General features: G+C 36.4%; 2 protein-coding genes and 1 long non-coding RNA gene across 5 annotated transcripts in view; 2 read left to right on the top strand and 1 right to left on the bottom strand.

The window, feature by feature from the left end:
* The window catches only part of LOC107712858 (angiopoietin-related protein 1-like), an 8,914-nt gene extending 5,260 nt beyond the window's left edge, over window positions 1–3,654 (top strand). The window contains exons 2-4 of the mRNA XM_016518226.1: window positions 416–609; window positions 1,772–2,042; window positions 2,303–3,654. Of these exons, the coding sequence (XP_016373712.1) occupies window positions 416–609; window positions 1,772–2,042; window positions 2,303–2,490 (653 nt within the window). The 3' untranslated portion in view covers window positions 2,491–3,654. The remainder of the gene's footprint in view (window positions 1–415; window positions 610–1,771; window positions 2,043–2,302) is intronic.
* The window catches only part of LOC107712857 (ras-specific guanine nucleotide-releasing factor RalGPS2-like), a 136,054-nt gene that overhangs the window by 46,997 nt on the left and 69,182 nt on the right, over window positions 1–19,875 (bottom strand). For all 3 annotated transcript variants that reach the window (XM_016518222.1, XM_016518224.1, XM_016518223.1), the window contains exons 7-9: window positions 17,441–17,530; window positions 17,261–17,353; window positions 13,331–13,457 (exon numbers count right to left, since the gene is read on the bottom strand). In XM_016518222.1, the coding sequence (XP_016373708.1) occupies window positions 13,331–13,457; window positions 17,261–17,353; window positions 17,441–17,530 (310 nt within the window). The remainder of the gene's footprint in view (window positions 1–13,330; window positions 13,458–17,260; window positions 17,354–17,440; window positions 17,531–19,875) is intronic.
* Window positions 6,155–6,812, top strand: LOC107712859 (uncharacterized). Its single transcript, XR_001636836.1, has 2 exons — window positions 6,155–6,316; window positions 6,514–6,812. It is a non-coding gene; the product is annotated as an uncharacterized LOC107712859 (long non-coding RNA).

Genomic DNA, 19,875 nt, shown 5'->3' with positions numbered 1-19,875 from the left:
GGCTGACTCTTAACTTTTATAAAGAATATCTCTTTGGATTTGAGACTTTAGTCTTTGCAACTTTACAGATCTTCTTTATGCACCAAGAGCTTGTAACACTCCAAAGAGAAAGGAAAAATTGAAATCGCATCATATGACCCCTTTAAAATACAAGCATTTTTGAAGAAAAATCTAAAAAGAACAATAGTTTCAAATATTCCAATTGACCCGCTTGAGCTGCACAAGTTTAATCAGATATACAGTAAACACAACTCATATCTGCACAAAATTACGCAAATGTACAAGAGAACCTGAAGTAATTTATGTGCTAGTCACATTGTGAATGCAAACGGTCATTATCAATGTAACTGCATTGGTTCAGATATGATATATTGAAATGAGAACCCCAGTTTTCTTTTCTCCCTGTCTTCCTCAGGCCCATTCAGAGACTGTTTCCAGGTGCGACAGGCGGGACACAGCACCAGTGGGATGTATCTGTTGCAGGCAGAGGACAGTGATAGACTGATTCAGGCCTGGTGCGAACATAAATTAGACAACGGAGGCTGGACCGTTTTTCAGCGAAGGAAAGATGGCTCTGTCAACTTCTTCAGGAACTGGGAGAACTATAAGGTAAAGGCCCACAACACACTGACCAGAGTATGCTGCAGACTAACGGACATGTAAAACTACGACAATCAATTAGCAGGGAAGTCCTCTCTCTCTCCTGACTGTTTATCCAAATTTAGTAAGTGTAAACTTCTGATAAGAAACAGGGAAATAGGGAGACAGCCACAATGTCTGCATTTACATAACTGCCCCACATCCCTGTCGTGTGAGTGTGTAAGTGAATTAGTAAGATAGATGGAATGTGTGAAGAGATTCCCAGTAAGGCCCATCAGTGATTTACTGTAGGTCAGTGGTTCTCAAGACTTTTCAGGTCAAGTAACACCACAGACTTTTAGGGCAAACAGAATGACATCCTTTACCTTTGTCAACTGACCCTTTTTTCACCTTTTGAATTCAGTATTTATTACAATTTTAAATTTGTTTAAATTGTGTTTTTCTTCAATTAATTTAGTTTTTCTTTACCAAAGTAACATGAAAATAATTATTGGTTAATTCAATTTTAGCCAGAGGTTTGAAAATACCGGTGCATGGCAATAGATCATAAGTTATAAGTTACAGTATTGATTTATAGTATTGCATGCTCTTACTACTGTATTCCACTACTAGACAATACAAAGATATGCTTAAAATCTAAGCTATGAATTTCACAACACGTTTTCTGAACAGAAAAAGACATTTCACCTTTAGTCAGGGAAACCAAACTGTGATATATAGGAGACTTGTAGAAACAAAGCACATAATTCAATCCTTTTCCAAGAGCAATGGACCGAAAATGACCATTTCCCCCCTGCACACTGCTGAAATCAGTGGAAAAATCCAGTTATGCCTTTATAAAGTAGCTCTCATGTTCCCTGCAAAGTCCGTCCTGGGAGTGTGACTTCACCGATTTAGTCAAAGTTAAGTGTATTCACTTGCCAGATGAGTGAATTGTAACTCCAGAGTTGGAGGCCTACTACAGAAATATACCTCAAATCCTGCTCACTGACACAAATGAAATGAAAACAACTAGAATAACTGCACACAGTTGGGGAAATGCACATAAATCCACTAAACACGCTCAAGACTTAGATGAACTATTTCCATTGGAGAAAAGATCAAACTTCTCTGTCACATACTCTGTCTCTATTACGGTTTCTCTCGTTCCCTCCCTCCTTCTCCCACACAGAAAGGCTTTGGGAACATAGATGGAGAGCACTGGCTGGGTTTGGAGAACATCTATAATCTAGCCAAGCAGGGGGACTACAAATTGCTGGTGGAGCTGGAGGACTGGGTTGGAAAGAAAGTGTACGCAGAGTACAGCAGCTTCCATCTGGAGTCTGAGAGTGAGGCCTTCAGGCTGAGACTGGGCACCTACCAGGGCAATGCCGGAGACTCCCTCACAAGCCACAATGGAAAACCCTTCACAACGCTTGACCGGGATAAAGACGCCTTTACAGGTTAGATGCTAACAGCCAGTTAAAACAGGACAATTGCTGAAGAAAATGGCAAACTGTCCATAGCTATAAGGGTTGGGTAAAATTCAGAATGTAAGAATTGTTTGGTCCTGTTTAAACCTGTTTCTGGTTGCTTAAAAAGTTTAGACTAGTATTAAAAGTTAGTCATCTATTTCAAATCGGTTCCAACAAGATCGAAAGCTTCTAAAGTGTTCTATCATTCCAACTCAATGCATTCTCTTGTCCATCTTCTTCTATGCCAGGCAACTGTGCTCATTTCCACAAAGGTGGCTGGTGGTACAACGCGTGTGGTCAAACGAATCTGAACGGCGTGTGGTACTCCGGCGGTGTGTATCGCAGCAAGTTCCAGGATGGGATCTTCTGGGCAGAGTATGGAGGCGGGTTCTACTCGCTCAAATCAATCCGTATGATGATCCGGCCAATAGACTGAGGTTCACCTCAGGACCTCACCCGCTTACCAAACCCCACTACCCGAGTCTAAATTGCTTGAATGTACTCATAATTCACTTCAGCACTTATTTATAATCACACATTCATGTTTATGAGGACTGACATGTATAGCACAGTATAGTCGTCATTGGTACAGCACCGATACAAATCCTGAAAAGGAGGAGTGGAAGGATATGCGTTTCTCCAGACTTGTACACCAATGTCCTTTGGTCCATCCAAATGTAGAGAAGACGACCTAGTAAGAACTAGAAGTTGGACCACAACATGGTCAACTTTAGCATTTCCTGCTCTTCTCCAACTCCTACATTTTTCTTCACTGCTGTCCATTCCTTCGGACTCTTCCTCACTGCCTGGGGACTGATGCCATCCAATCCCCAATCATAGGTTTTTAATCAAAGATCTTCACAACTAACCAGATTTTGGCCTCTGGCTTTGGAGGGGTGTCTGTAACAATAAGGACTGGCACTGGGCTGAACTGTTCGCCAGCCCCGTCTGCATTCGGGGGTAATGTTGGTCTGTAAATATACTTTGTTTTATATTTGTTCATTTTTGTAAGAGTTAATTTAAGGACTATCCGCAGTAATCATTTGTTATTTATATATCAGTGATCTGTATTTATGACAGTTATAATCCTCCAATCATCTATTATGATGTACCATTGTGCTTTTGACAAACGTTTGTATACTTTTACCAACAGAGAGAGAATATTACATTTGACTCTAGGGTTGTAATAACCATGGGTACTGAGAGGGACATGTCTCCCAAAATCCATCTTAGAGGTCAATAAGTATGCATTTTTCATAACTAAATCTTAAATTCAGTGTTATTTTCTTTATAATATGACATTTTCAATTGAAACAAGATATTCAGACAAAAAATTCAGGGGTGAACTAGTTTTCATTTACTGGGAGTTTTTTAAAAGTGGATGTTAAATACCATATTAGAGCCAAACCAAATGCTAATTTGTTAAAAGGGTCGTCAAGATTATTGAATACCCTGTGCAGCCTAAATGATGTCAGAGATATAGTTGTTTCAGAGCAAAATGAGCAAATCAATACATTTTAAATTAAAGATTCAGAATTTAGAAATTGGCCTCCTTTTAATTAATGAATTTGATTTTGAATTTGAAGTTAAAGGCACAATATGTAATACAAAACAAAACCGGAAATCGAGGGTGCATGACGTCATTGGCAGGCGACAAAACGACACTATAGACACGGTCCGTGTCACTGGTTAAAATTGCTTATTTCTCTGGATTTAAACATTCTTCGAAACATTTGGGATAATGTAAGTACACAAGTCAGCAAAATATATAACACTGTTCTAGTGGTTTTTGGATATTTTAATTAAAAAAATCGTACATATTGTGCCTTTCATTGGTCGTACCAAACAGAAAGTGAATTGGAATTAAAGGAAGTGGAATTTATTTATTTTTTTAACTAATTAATTATAAATAAGTATAAATATTTGTCTGTAAGGCCTATAAATACCAGAGAAGGCCAAGATACTTTTTTTAATAACTTTTAGAAATGGCTTTACCAAGTCTTTTTTCTTTTGAATAATTATGAAAATAAAAGGGGTCAGTTTTGATTTTTCTTTTGGTCATTCAATCTTCAATATTTGGTTACACCACTGACTGGCTCACAAACACACATGCAAAACCAGAAGAAGAAAGAAAACAAACTTTGAACTTTGTAGAACTGTTGAGTTTATGCAAGACTTCCTTCATAAACATACGCATATACAGACACAAACACACTCGTCTCTGTAGTCTCTGATGGACTCCATTGAAAGGGGGCAGACACACTTATGCCTGAATGTAATTTTGGTACGAACTACGAACTAAGATTTTGTGTAAATTATCTCTGATTCCACTCTTAACGCTGCTCCAAAACTGAATAAAACAGCGTCCAAAAGTCTGAGTAAAACTTTTTTGCCCAGTATATATGGAGTCACAGCTGGTTTTTCAATTACACAACAGATTTTTCTGCAATATGAGCAGGAGTATGTATGTGTGTGAGTGAGTGTTTGAGACAACAGAGATTTCATGTCAAAAGTATGCACACATGTGAAAATGGGAGGACTACAGCACATAGAGACAATGAAAAACACATTTCTGCCGTCCAGTCACGAATGCAGGCGAGAGAGACCGAGACGAGAGAGAGAAAGAGAGGGATCCAGAGGGAGGGAGAGAGAGATGGAGACAAAAGAGCAAGACATTCCTTCCATATAAAGTGCTTAGGTTACAGCTCCACAAAAGTGTATCTCATAAAAGTTATGCCTCCCTGTTCCCGGCTTCCCCAGCGGGACTATCTTTCAAAACGTCCTCGATCACTCACAGCCAAGCATCTAATTCTTTCGGGAGAACACTGACACATGCGCTCATAGAGGAGAGAAAGACACAGGCAGATGAAGTTTTGTGCGCGGCCTGCGCTCTAACATGTTCTTCTAAAGAGCTTCCGTCTGTTTCACAGCATGCATCTCCCTATGGGACACAGATCACAGGCTTCACACTTTCACGCACGTGGCACATCAGAGTAAATACTCAAACTTAGACAACAAGTGCAGTCCGGCCATAAACTTGTTTTTTTGTCTCGTAAAAGTTTTTGTTGGATAGAGACTGATGACCGCTAAAATCATCAGCTGTGAAAGTGGTAAATTTAAGTTTTGGCACGTCACGGGCTGTTAGCTTCTAAAATGCCATTGCACTGACAACGATTCTTTACTAAACGATTCAATGAATCATGCAATATAAATTCTGGTCATGATTGGGCTTGATCCAGTTCAGGGTTATCATCATATCAACTTTAAAATGATCGAAATATTATATTAATATTATAATCATATTAATAGTACATAAATCATACTAAAACACCACCAATCCAATTTTATTTTGATGTGATTAATCACATTTAAATAATATTTATTCATTTAGTTGAGATGTTTTTCATAAAAACATAACGACTAAAAATTAAACAAATGAAATTGAAAACTGAAAATATAAAATAAAAAATAAAAGTTAATTTAAAAAAATATTTTGATGTGATCACTTTAAACTTAGACAACAAGTGCAGTCCGGCCATAAACTTGTTTTTTTGTCTCGTAAAAGTTTTTGTTGGATAGAGACTGATGACCGCTAAAATCATCAGCTGTGAAAGTGGTAAATTTAAGTTTTGGCACGTCACGGGCTGTTAGCTTCTAAAATGCCATTGCACTGACAACGATTCTTTACTAAACGATTCAATGAATCATGCAATATAAATTCTGGTCATGATTGGGCTTGATCCAGTTCAGGGTTATCATCATATCAACTTTAAAATGATCGAAATATTATATTAATATTATAATCATATTAATAGTACATAAATCATACTAAAACACCACCAATCCAATTTTATTTTGATGTGATTAATCACATTTAAATAATATTTATTCATTTAGTTGAGATGTTTTTCATAAAAACATAACGACTAAAAATTAAACAAATGAAATTGAAAACTGAAAATATAAAATAAAAAATAAAAGTTAATTTAAAAAAATATTTTGATGTGATCACTTTATTTATTTATTTATTTATTCCTGAAATGTTTTTCAAATTTTACAACTGATTCACAACTGTACCACTGAAAACAGGTCCTGAACAGACATGAATGTGCAATTATTACGAAAGGGTATTACTATAGTTATTATGATTCGTTCTTTAATAATGCATTCAATTAAATTTTTTTAATTGCTAGATCAATGTTTAAAAGTCTCCAACAGTATCAGCTGACCCCATGTGAACTTTGCAGTATATGGGTTGATAGGTCATGACTACACCGCGTTATGTACGAGAAGCTGCAGAAGACACAGGCGCAAGTGGAATGCAAAAAAAAGCATGGTGACATTAATTTTTAAGTAAATATAATAGGCGATATGTTGCGTCACCATAAATTATTGAGGTCATGTACATATATTGCGCGATAAGTCGATATATTGATTATTGCGACAGGCCTATTGATAGGAGTTCCAGACAGTGTCTCTGCAGGGGGTGCTGGCATTACATGTGTGTGTGTGTGTGTGTGTGTGTGTTGTGGTTGTTGGCGGCCGGTGGAAGAACTGAGTACCTGTCAGCATCCAATCCAAAAGAAAACAAAGATATTACAACCGTTTAGACGAGAAAGGTCAGATTACGCACACACGATTACTTATCTAAATGAAGACCACAGCCATCTGTTTTTTTATTTTTATGCTAATTGTGAACACTGCAAACTAACCTTAAACCCAAACTGCATTTTTTAAATAAACACAACATTATTTAAATGTATTTATCAGTCATTTGTTGCCAGATATTACCAATAGGAAGCCGTGTCAGATTGCTTCTGGGGACATTTCCTCAAAGTACACACACAATTCAGAGTGACAATGGTTTAGATCAGTGAGTATTCACAAGTCCCACAGACTCAGTCCAAGCATGCGCACACACGCACACACACCTATGTGCATCCAGCTGGAAGCTTCAGTCTAACCCAGCGTTTTCAGTAGGGAAATCCTGTTATTACAAAACAGACAAACCATTTGGACACTGACCCGATCCTTTACCTCATCTTCCTCTCAATAGCCTTCCAGCCAGTTTTTCTCACATTCAGACTGAGATGAAGCCGTCTGGATGCAGTCAGAGCCCACCCCCCACCTGAGCGCTTTCATAACACACCACAAATCACCGTTTCTGATTGCCAAAGCAGAAGTGAAAAGACCAAAGGGAGAATTCAATTCACCGACAATGAGTTAGCATCATTTATATGCATAGTCTGTGTAGTTTTAGCACCAGACTCACTAAAAGAATTATGAAGATCAGGCACATCATTTGCATGGGACAATGGTACATCTTGCAAGCCAGGTCTGAGTGCTAAGTTGTGAAAGATGCAGCAGGCTGCTACGGTCTGGTGTACTTTTCTGGGACTGTACAACATCATTAATACAAAAAAAAGATAAAAACACAAAAAAACAAAAACAAATCAAAAACCAAAACCAAACAAAACAAAGACATAAAAAAACCCAACACAACAAACAAACCCAAGACAAGATAAAACTAATATTTAAATAAATAAAAAAACAAAACCAAACAAAACCGAGGTGAGATGAAACAACAAAACAATGCAAAATAAAACAAATTAAAAATGAATTAAAAAAACGACACAAAACAAAAATGAAATAAAAAAAACAAATCAAAATCAAACAAAAGAAAATGAAGACATAACATAACAAAACAACCCAACACAACATCAAACAATACCAAGACAAGATAAAACTAATAATTAAATAAATCCAAAACCAAACAAAACCGAGACAAGATGAAACAACACAACAAAACAGAGAGAGGCTCCAACATCCCCAAAACCCTATACAGGATTTAAGAAGAAACTAGATTATTAAAAAAAGAGGGAATTACTATGAAATGATTATGTAATACATATAAAACACCGCTGGGTTGTTAATAATAGCTACACTGCAATATATATGACTACTGTAACATAAAATAACTATTATACAAGATTTTGGTCATACCACTCACCCTTAAAATCCCCCTGTAGTGAAAATCAAGTTTTTATGTTGTTTATTTGTCTATGTGGTGTTTTTAATATGCTTTTAGACAAACCATGTGCCAAGCCATTAATCAACACCATTGCTGAGTATTTTCTCTTTAAAACTGTGGTTTCCCAATGGCAGTCCCAGAAACGCGGTTTGAAACAGCCCTTGGTTTGCTATGTCACAATTCAATAACCAATCACGTCACGGGATAGATTCCTATCACTAGCATGCAAAATATACCAATACCAGCACAAAACCAAAAATAAATTAGAGCAAAAAACCCATGAAGCCGTGGTTTAATGTGAATTTAGAACCGCTAACTTGCATTATTGGAAAAGTAGTCCGGAGTCAGACCCACCTCTCCCGCATCGGGAGAGCACTTCACACGCATTGCTCGCAGGCGCGAATTGGAATCACAAACGGCTGCATTCAGTCTTCAAGGTAATTTAGGACACAACATCGTCAAGTAAGTAACTTTAACGAATGTTACAGTATTCACTGTAGTTGTCCACTAGTAAAAACATAGTTTTATCAGTCATTATCCGTGCATGCCATTGTTTCTTGTTTACTACAGTTCAGTGGATCAGGAGGCGCTGGCTGGTGTGACTGAGTGGAGGCGGGGCTAATTTGCATATTTATAGATCCACGTATAGTAAATGAGGCAAGGGTGTAGAGTTACATTCAAGAAAATTATTTTCACAAGAAAAAACATTTAAATATGTCATTTTGATGATCAAAGATGAGTTTTAAGGGATAAAATATTTGACTACAGGGGGACTTTAAATTATACTGCTGTCAGGTGAAAGGCAGGATCTATGGAAAAGACACTTAATCCATAAAAATCAAGACAGATGGACAGATAAAGGGAGGAGGGGGTAACAGGCGAAAGAACATCCAGCAGGTCAAAATAAACTGTTTTAGTATTACGGCCAAATCTGAGAACACAAGAGATCCTCCAGTTCTCTGCCTCAAATTCTTCTTCCTTTCACTCTCTTATTTTTTACTTTGAGCAGATTTACAAGGAGAGTGACTGGCAGTTCTTTAATGCAGTTCAGACCTCAAGTTGTACAAGAGAGCAGTATTTTCCTCTCAGCCTTCCAAAGAGCCTGGGAGTCCTCCAGCCCCGTACCAAACACACCAGGGCAAACACACGTAAACATGACATACGTCCTATTTGTAGTGATAAATTTGGTTCTGTTCCTATAAAGTTCAGTTAAGAACAAGATGGCCTCCCGCTAAATGGATAATTCGACCAAAAATGAATATTCGGTAATAATTTACTCCCTCACATCGTTTCAAATGTTAATTAATTTCTTCCTTAGTAGCCTACATAAGAAGGTATTTTGAGAAATGTCAAATTTGTTGTTTTGTTGTCACATTTGCAATTTTGCTGACCGATCACTGAGCAATCAATGAAAGTCAATGAAACCCTATTGACTTTCATTGTATTTTTGGGTGACAGATTTTTCATTTTTCAATGAACTAAGTGAACTTTGGCATCACATTATAATGTACAAGGTGAAATTTAGATATCAGCCAATAAACCAATAAAGATCTGCTATATTTTGCATCCCTACACCAAACTAATCAATCCAGTCACAACTTAGCTACAAAATAATACATAAATTGCATACAAAATATGAATTAAAGTATGTAATATATAACAATGTGATTTACTCTATGGCAGACAGTATTTTCTTTATAATGCAGTAGCCATAGAGTATTCAATCCGCTCCTGTAAGATGCTGTATGAATAGGACAATTTCACGACTCATTGTAAATATGCTGTTAATCCAAAACACTGACTTTGTAAACGCAGCCTAGAGGAACTACAGAGCATATTTATTCTCCACTTCTTTCTATCTTAAGTCATTTGAATGTTAACACATGATAAAACACACTGGAGAGAGGCACAGCGAAGGACAGAGTATCTCTTTCGCAATAAAACCTATCCATGCCAAAAAGATACAAGAAAACAGACATGTCTGCGAAAAATTTGATGAAAGTCAAGTGGAGAGTCAAAACACACACATTTTTTCATGTCACTCAAAAGAAATGTTTTCCAATTTGCTCAAGACACAGTTTGTGCTGCCAGTTAAAAAAGAAGAAGCGTAAAAGAAAAACAGTGAAAACAGGGGAAGAGGATTTTGCTTTAACTGATGCATACGTGTAGCCAATGGCTCAGGAGCGTCTCCCATCGCCCATCTGAGCTCTAGAAACACTGAGCAGAAGAGGACTGGGATGGCATTCAGAAGATGATGTAACTCCAACACACAGAAACAGGGCATAACTGCTAATAGCGATGCCAGTTTTATATAAGAGTATTATAAGCATGGCACTGAGCAAAATGCATATAATGAAGCGTGTAAGTACATGAGTGAATGTGGTTTGACAACCGTGTAAGGATGACATTTCACAAAAGAATGTTTATACTAAAAAGGAAGTACACTGTCGCAGGCAATTTAATTTTTCACACGTATAATACAATATAATATAATCAGGGGTGCACATAAGTGGTGTGCATGCACGACTAGGGTTGGGAATCGAAAATCGATTCCGATTCCAGAATCGGATACTTAAGGTCAGGAATCGGATACTTGTTGTCAAAATAAAATTTCGATTCCGCCTATCGATTCCTATGCGCTTTTCTTTTCTTCATCTTTGAGGACCAGACCTAGCAATCTGCCAGGGCCTTGCTCGCTAATCTAAGCGCTCCAAAGTTTGGCTACATTTGCGATCAGAAGCCAAAAAAGCTAAGTATAATATCTGTGATAGCTAAACATGTTGGAAAAGTGGCGTCACCACCAACATGACAAAGCACTTTAATATAATAGATCGTTAAAGATCGTGAACACGATTCAAACACCTACGTGATTCTATTTCTAAATTACAATGATTCGTCTGTTTCATTCCTCAAACTTTAACGTGTGCGATCAATGTTGTGATCACTTGGTTCGTCCCCTTTTGAAAGTAATTTGACACTTCAAATGAAGATTTATCGATTACATTGTTATGCCAGTAGGTGGCGAAAAGGGGCTGTTAAAATGTATTTGTCTTTGAATCATACAAGAGATTCGTTCAAGAACGCTGATTCATCCAGTAATGAAACAAGTACATCTTGAGTTAGTCATTTAATTATTAATTCATAAATACATGTGATTTTGTTTAGTTGTCTAATGTTTTTTCTTTAGAATCATGAGAGAACCACAACTTCCATTGGGGAGAAAAAATAAATAAAAAATTATCCAGAATCATGCAGTTCTATGTTTGAACACAGACAGCTCTTAAAGAGTCCAGTTTTTATGTAGCCTGTTGATTTTTATTCATGGTATTCAGCTCCAATAAATGGTTTGCAAAAAAGAGACACAGGATAAATGTTTGATATCGTTATTTAATCACATTGGAATCGAAAAGAATCTGAATCGATAAGCAGAATCGGAATTGATAAAATTCAAACGACACCCAACCCTATGCACGACTAAAAGAAAAAATGCGATGTATAAATAAACTAGTAAACATTTGAAGTGGATCAAAACCTTTCATCAAAGTTGTCCTAAAACCAAAATGCGTTCTTGTCTTAGGACAACTTTGAAGAACTTTTTTGATCCACTTCAAATGTTGACTACTGTATGTTCAGACCGCTCATTTGCGTACCAACATGTTTGCCAGATGTTAATGCACAATCACTGTTTTAGATCGACTAACTGTAAGACTGTAGAAGATTTACATTCAAACTGAAAGCATAAATCTAGGCTAGTATGCGCTGTTTCACAGCAAAATGCTAAACTTTATTCACTGATGCGCCTCACGTGCGTTCTTCACTCGGCAGCACATTTACTTACTTGCCGGCAACCCACCAAAATAAAAGCTTGCTGATTTTAGGTTTGAAAATTATAAAAATTCATATAAAAATTAATAAATAAAAACGAAAATGTAAATATTAGCATTGTATTTTTAATTGTACTATATATTTAATACTCACTGTTTATTTTAAAATAGCCTATAATAGTATTATCAGACTTTATTATTTTGTTTATTTTATTTTTAAAAAGTGAAATAAATAAAGTGCAATAATATTATTATTACTATTATTTCTTTGTTATAGTTATATTTAATGGGTCACACTATGTGCAGTGTGAGCACCAAACCAAATCTCCAGGTGTTCTTATGAGTATCAGACAAAAAAAAACTTACGTGCACCTACTGAATATAATATAATAATAAAAAAACACTAGGGCTGTCAAAATAATAAATATTCAATTTGATTTTTTAAAATGTTACAATTTTAAAAAGCTTCTTGAGCAGCAAATCAGCATATTAGAATGATTTCTGAAGGATCATGTGACACTGAAGACTGGAGTAATGATGCTGAAAATTCAGCTTTGAAATCACAGGAATACATTTTCAAATCAATTCAAATAGACAAATAAAATGATAATATTTCACAATATGGCTGTTTTTATTGTATTTTTTATCAAATAAATGCAGCCTTGGTGAACATAAGAGACTTCTTGCAAAAAAATGGTAGTGTACATTATATTAATTATATTATATTGCTCTGGTAACATTTTAATTGTTTAAGATATATTTTACATATACCATTAATTATGTTTGTAAATATATAAATATTGGGATAAGACGCATAGTGGGATACAGTATGTGTGTATAAAGTTAATGCAGCTGCGCTATTTATTGTCTCACCTACACTTTTCTCTTCTTCAAAACAAAGCTGCGATAATACCATTTATTTTTAAATGCCCAATATAAAATGCTTCCAGCTGTCAGATATGACAGAAACCGGTTTCATGACAAATCGCACCTGTCCCTGTGACAGCCCTGTTTCCTCTGCCAGTCAATCATTTTTCACAACGTCAACAAATAATAGAGTGAAGAAAATTTGATTACACTTATATAATTAATCGCATGTGTCAATGTGTTAATTTTGACAGCTCTAATTTACACAGAAATAATAATTGCACAAACAATGAAACAAGCTCAAAAGGTGATTCTCAAGTTGGCTATTTAGTACAAATCATCCGCAAGGCATCCCTAGAACGCTGAGGATATCTAAACAAGACAGAAATGTCTTAAATGGGACAATTTAATTAAAATCTTTAACTGATTCAAATTTTAAAATGTCTGCAAGACGTGAGGTGTGTGCATTTATAATTTCCTTTGAAATTGGAACAGGACCACCCCACAAGGTTATGTTTTGTGTGTGTGCAAATAAGAGTGGAAAGAAAAAATACCCAGATACGGGATGCAGGATGTCATGCTCTGGCTGCTGATGTAATCTCTCAAGCGTTTATAGTTGTCTTCTTTAGACATGAGATACTCCAACCTCTCAAACGTGGCCTTGTCCTTTCGACTCAAAAGCTGTGGGAAACAGAGGGAGAAAAAGAGTTGTTTTTGTAACAAAAACAATGAGCGAGTTCTTTTACCAGTCTATGATAAGTGCCTTTTAAAGGAATAATCTGGGTTCAATACAAATTTGGCTTTATTATCAGCATCTGTGACATGCAGAAGTGCAGCAACCCTCAGTAGACAACATTCAGACATTTTTTCAATGTTTTATCAAGTCAGCATGTGTTTCTAGACACACAAACATTTAGTAAATCAGGTTTTAAATCATTTAAATGAACTCGGCTGTAAACAATCCAGTCTCTAACAACAGATCTCAAGAATGCTGATTTTTAGTGTCTGTGCTCATCATCTCTATCATATTCCAGTAAGCATTCACAGTTGAAACATGAAACATTAAACATGATTTTTGTTTGTTTTCCATTTATCAACCACTTGGCAGTGCAATCGTAAACAATCGCATTTGGGATGGCGTAAAATATCTCCACCTGACCGAAACAAGAAGAAAAAACTGAAAACTAATGTTTAGTGTTTAGTAATGTTCTCAGCAAAAACAAAAGTGTGGAGAAACAAAGACAGCAAACAGAGATAAGATTAAATAAGAGCTCTGCAAACAAAGGAAAAGCTGATAGCGCTGAAACGAAACCCAGAGTACCGCGCAGTAAATTCAAACAAACCTAACCAAATTAAGAGCCACCTGATGTGACCTCTCACGCAAAATCATTCTGTCTGCAGGTCCGTGTGTGGATAAAATTACTGCAAATGATCCCAAAAGAACAGCAGAACTTCTTAGCAGCTAGTTTGTAAAGGGACTAAATGTCTTAGAATCGGTTTATTTGATACATTAAAGGGATAATTCACCCCAAAATAAATACAATAATATGAATACAATCTGAGTTATATTAAAAAATGCCCTGTCTTAATTATGGCAGTGAATGGGGGTTGAGATTTTGAAGCCCAAAAAAGTGCATCCATCCATCATCATTAAAAGTGCTCCACACGGCTCCTGGGCTCCTTTAAGAAAAATAATCATATTTATGACTTTATAAACCATAATCTAGTCGTATAGCGGTGTAGCGTAAGCTCCGGCGAGTCTCGCGAGAACCAAGTTTTGTTTAAAGCAGAGGAAAACCAGTCTCCTCTTGGCTTATATTGAAATCTTTCAACATTTTTATTTACATTCCTCGTTTTATATTTCTAATTTGTGACCGGTGTTTTGTTCTGCTCTCCTCACTTCTCACTGGAGCTTACGCTACACCTACGTCCTACGGTTAAAACAACAATTACGATATTATCGCAGACGATATATATCGCACACCCCTAGTCCTACGTCAATCCGCTGGAACACCATTCTCTCGTGAACACGTGTACGACTAGCTAGAGATTACAGTTGATAAAGTTTTAAATATGGATATTTGTCTTACACAAACACATCGCTACACTTCTAAAGGCCTTTATTAACCCACTGGAGCTGTGTGGAGCACTTTTTATGATGGATTGACGCATTTTTTGGACTTCAAAATCTCGACCAGGACATTTTTTTAATATAACTTCAATTGCATTGGTCTAAAAGGAGAAAGTCATATCCACCTTTTTCTTGTCGTAAAAATGGGCGCGGCCATTTGTAAATTCTATGGGTCTGGCTTCCGGTCTCATCTGCGTCCACTCCGTTTAGCTATTTTTAGCTGAACAAAACAGTTCGTTTTGCTGCTTGATATTGAAAGTTGGTGTGTCTTATATCATTTTAATGTATTATCTTAATTATGAACACACTGGTTTGTAGTGCAAACAGTTTTACCGTTTACTGCACGTTGTTATTCTCCTCGTTATTTACCTATAGCGGCTAATGAACCGGAAGTCTCACCCATAGGCTTACTTTCGCGTTGAAGAAAAAGGTGGATACACCTAGGATGGCTTGAGGATGAGTAAATCATGGGGTAATTTTCATTTTTTTGTGAACTATCCCTTTAAGAGTAAATAGGCAAAGTCACTAATAGTCAATAAAATGTCTGTTGAGAGACCATCAAATTAAATTGTTGGCAGATAATAAATAGTCTACTAATAATGTAATGACTGGTAGTTGGCATGTAGTTGAAAAGTTACTAGTTAGTAGAATGTCTAAAATGGACTATCAAAATAAAGTGCTACCAATATTTTTAATATGCGTTATATAAAACATTTTTCACCAAAAATACTTGGAAGGAAACTGATCATGTAAATTCATCTGTACAAAAGGTCGAATGTCCACTGAAGAACAAGATGCTATTTGGATTATTCTCAAATCATACTGGGTAACACAATTTATAAAGGGAAAATATTTTAATAAATTACAAAAATAGCCACAGAGAAGTATGTTCAGAGCCCACTATATAGGAGTGTGTGCGTTTGGCCATGTCTGAGGAAAGCTAGCCTGAGAAGCCATGGAAAACACAAATCTGACAAACAGAGCGGGGGAGAGGAATATTCCAGTTATGTAAAAGACTGAAAATGGTACACTAGAGACAGGATTGAGGAGGGGGATGTTGGCTGTGACTGAAGACAAGACAAGACAATGTTTCCAAAGAAAAGACAGATACACCGAGATGCTGGATAGCCTGATCCTTATAAAAGTTAACCACGGTAACCACAGCTCCCCTCAAAATACAAATAAATACTGCTTGCACATGCAAAAGCCACCACCAAAGTGCTAAGAAGTTGCTGGTGGCTGCCAAGGCATTGTCTTGTGGCTTCTAAAACGTTCAGAATTGCATGTGTTGCTAGAGTGTTCTGAGTGGTTGCCAGGTCTCAGGTGTTCTGAGTGGTTTTAGAGCATTCTATGAGGTTGCTTGGGTGTTCCTGGTGGTTCTTTGGTGGTTCTGTACTGGTCCAAAAGAGAGAGACAAAAAAAAAAAAAACTGGGAAACCTGAAGTTGCTAATGCTAGTAAATGTCAGCAACCCAAGTGCAGCACAGATGCTCGTCTACAGCAGGGGTTTTCAACCTGTGGGGCGCGGCCCATGTCCTAAAAGGTTGAAAACCCCTGGTCTACAGAATGATTTGTGAGCAAACATAATGTGAAGTTATAAAAACCTGAGGAACAGGTGTCTGTTTTATGATAGTTGCCCTATTTTATAGTAGAAACAGATGAGTGTTAGGGAAACCCAACTATTAGCTTTAGGTTTAGCGCAAGCTAATGATCTTTAAAGAAACTGAGGCTGTCAGTTCATAAGGATATCATTAACAACAACTTTTCCATCATTAGAGAGAAAAAAAATATTCACCCAAGTACATTAATTTCAGGGGTACAAAAATCCCTACCACTATGGAGTGTGTTCAAATGGAGGGTATCATGTTTGAGAAATGAAATGCACGATTTAATTCCAGTAAAGATTGAAAGGGGAAAAACTAAACAGAGTTCCTTGCTATTCATCAGTCTAAGTATTGGAAAGAAACAGCTCAAGGTTTCACGGTGATTCATTTGTTTACAGTTTCCAGCTCTCACCAATAACTAACTGAGAGCATGTTGGAGGCCTGGATAATTTCACAACCTATAAACACACACGAAAACCGAGTCTAAAGAAATTTGGACACACACAGCAGCTGGGTTGGACAAAATGATAATCGAATGAACCAAGAACCCAACTGATCCAAAAACACACACAATGCTTTAAAAATAAAATTTAAAAAAGTAATAAATAAATAAATGAAAAGAAAATATTAAAAGAAATGTGTGTTTAAAATGTGCAAATAATTTTCTAATAATTACCACAAAAAAAATATGTTTTAGCAAGTAAAAACTAATATGCAAAATATTAATAAGTAATATATTCAATAACTCACAGCCCAGGTCTTGGTGAGCCTGAAGATGGGGGCGCTCTGTAAAGCAGATACTACTGCCATCACTGCATGGAGATTATTCATGTCACACAGTTTCTGCAAGAAGAGAGAAAGAAGGTTAGCATAATCTAGCATAATCACTTAAGTAGTACACATGTGCTGAATGGAGTGTTTTTTTTTTACCTTTGCTGTTCTGATATAGAGGCTCAACACTTCTGCCCTGATCTTCAGAGTTTGAGCATGAAGAATCTCTCTCACCACCCAGAAACTCACCTAACATTAGACGAAACCATAAAAACAAAGAAATCGATAAATAATCAATACTGCTATAGTCAAGATATAGGCTACACTACAGTTAACCTAAACATGGTGGGGCTGGAAAATGTAAATGTTCATGTGAAGAAAAGAGAATGAGAGGAGATGAGAAGCCAAGAGACAAGAAGAAACATTGTATTTTAAGCTTCAGACGTTATGCAACTGCACACATGGATTGTTGAAACATCACTCTTCATCTCCTCCAACCCCTGCCAACCTCAGCCCCCCATTTCCATTTCTCCTGTTGATTCTCCAGACCTTTCCTTCCCACAATCCCTCTTTCCCCATCCCTCCCCACGTGTCGGATGCTGGGACGCACACACAGTGAGGTCATTGTTTCACCATCTCCCCTACTGTGTGTTCCCCTGTTTGTTGTTGTGAGACGGCGTCTTTGGATGAAGCCGGAACACCTCAAACCAGTGGAAAGAATTTAATTCTAATGACTAATGAAGAGAAAAGGCAGCATGTTACTGCAGACATTTATACTCGAACACAAATACACAGTGCAAAAACTCAAAAACTCTATCTCACGCATGAGCACACATTCACACCAGCTGCTGCATTACACACACCTGCACCTGCATTACACAAAGAGGAAATCAATTTTGGAGCCTCTAGTCATGCAGATCTTTCCCCCACATACTCCATTAGAGAATAGTTCATCTCCACGCTCCTCTTATTTCATCTAAGTCAAGGAAAACATGACAAAAAAGAAAGAAAGAAAAAGAACAAACTGAAAAAACAGACCTTATGCAAATATCCCCTGGTAAAAGATACCCATGTGTGCCTAATTTGTAACATCTGTCCATGGGTAATCTTTAGGGTCTGTCTGTATGCGTGTGTATGCATAAGTGTATTTTTATACCCGAGTTTGCTTCCATTATTTCCTGTATTGAGTACATACGAGTAAACGTAATATGAATACACTCCATGTTTGTGCATGACAGACCAAAAATGTTAATTTGTGAGTCTTTGAAGTGGGGAGCATAAGGTCTAGCAAGAGAGAAAAAAAGAATGTATATTTATGGAAAGAGTGCTTTACCAGTGTTTATAGTCAAATAAACAACATTAACATTTCATTTTACACAATGACAATGAGTTATACAAGACAACTGAACCAGACAACTGTCAATAACTTTGATTAATCTGCTGCTGTTGAAAAAAAAAAAAAGACCAATAACTACCAACCAACTACATAATGATTAGCTAACTACATATGATCAGTTAGCTATATTTAAAGGGATAGTTCACCTAAAAATTTTAATTCTGTCATTATTTACTCACCCACATGTCATTCCAAACCTAAATGAGTTTCTTTCTTTTGAATTTTAAAGAATACAAATACAAAAGAAGCCATAGTATTGTTTTCCATACTACAGAAGTCAATGGCTACCGTTTTTCGGTTACCAACATTTTTTGGTGAACTATCCCTTTAAAATAATGATGAAACCATCACTTGAATGATGACAAACGTATACATAATCAGTGAACAATTACATTACACAAATCTACAGATGATCAGCTTGCTACTGAAAGACAACAAAACTGGTTTAAACTAGACTACTAGTTTTACAAAAACACATGAGACCCCACTGTAGCCTTGAAACATATAAACTAGTGCTGTCAATCAATTATAAAAAATGAACTAATTAATCGCACATTTTTTTCTGAAATTAATCGCGATTAATCCCACCTAACATTACAGTTTTTAAATATACTTTTATATTGCGCTAATTTCACATTAAATCTTCGAATTAATGTTCAAACAACATAAATGGCATCTTTTTTATGACTGAAGTATCACTGATACCAATACTACTGATGTCTCTATAAAATAGTTTTCCCCCCTAATATTTAACCATTGATTATAGCCATTCAATATTACAGAATAATTGAGAGATATCAATTTTAACATTTATTAGACTTTAAAAAAATAACTTCTAATTTAAGTGAACTTAAAACAATCTTCACATAAACCAATTATAATAAATGTCATATTTACCTGTGCCCTTCAGCAGAAATATACAGAAATTGAAACTGAAGTTATCAAACACTAAATTCTAAATTAAATATAGATGAATTCTTAAAGCTATAAAAGTGAATGATTTCCTCTTTTTTCGTTTTTTTTCCCCTTTGATTAACAGACATCACAGCAGCTGGCTATTAGGTTGTTTTGGCTGCTATTTCTTTAAGAGCTGCCGCTGCTGAACGTGACGCGGATCTGACAGGCATTGTATTTTTTCTCAACTCTCCTTACCTTTTCTGACCCACTTCGTCTCTACTAATGAGCTGACGAGTTGAAT

This window comes from Sinocyclocheilus rhinocerous, unplaced genomic scaffold, assembly GCF_001515625.1.
Source record: "Sinocyclocheilus rhinocerous isolate Xijiao unplaced genomic scaffold, SAMN03320098_v1.1 scaffold478, whole genome shotgun sequence".
In the NCBI taxonomy this organism is placed as follows: Eukaryota; Metazoa; Chordata; class Actinopteri; order Cypriniformes; family Cyprinidae; genus Sinocyclocheilus; species Sinocyclocheilus rhinocerous.
Note: the sequence above shows the minus strand (reverse complement) of the source record. Positions and strands in the feature narration are given on the sequence as shown.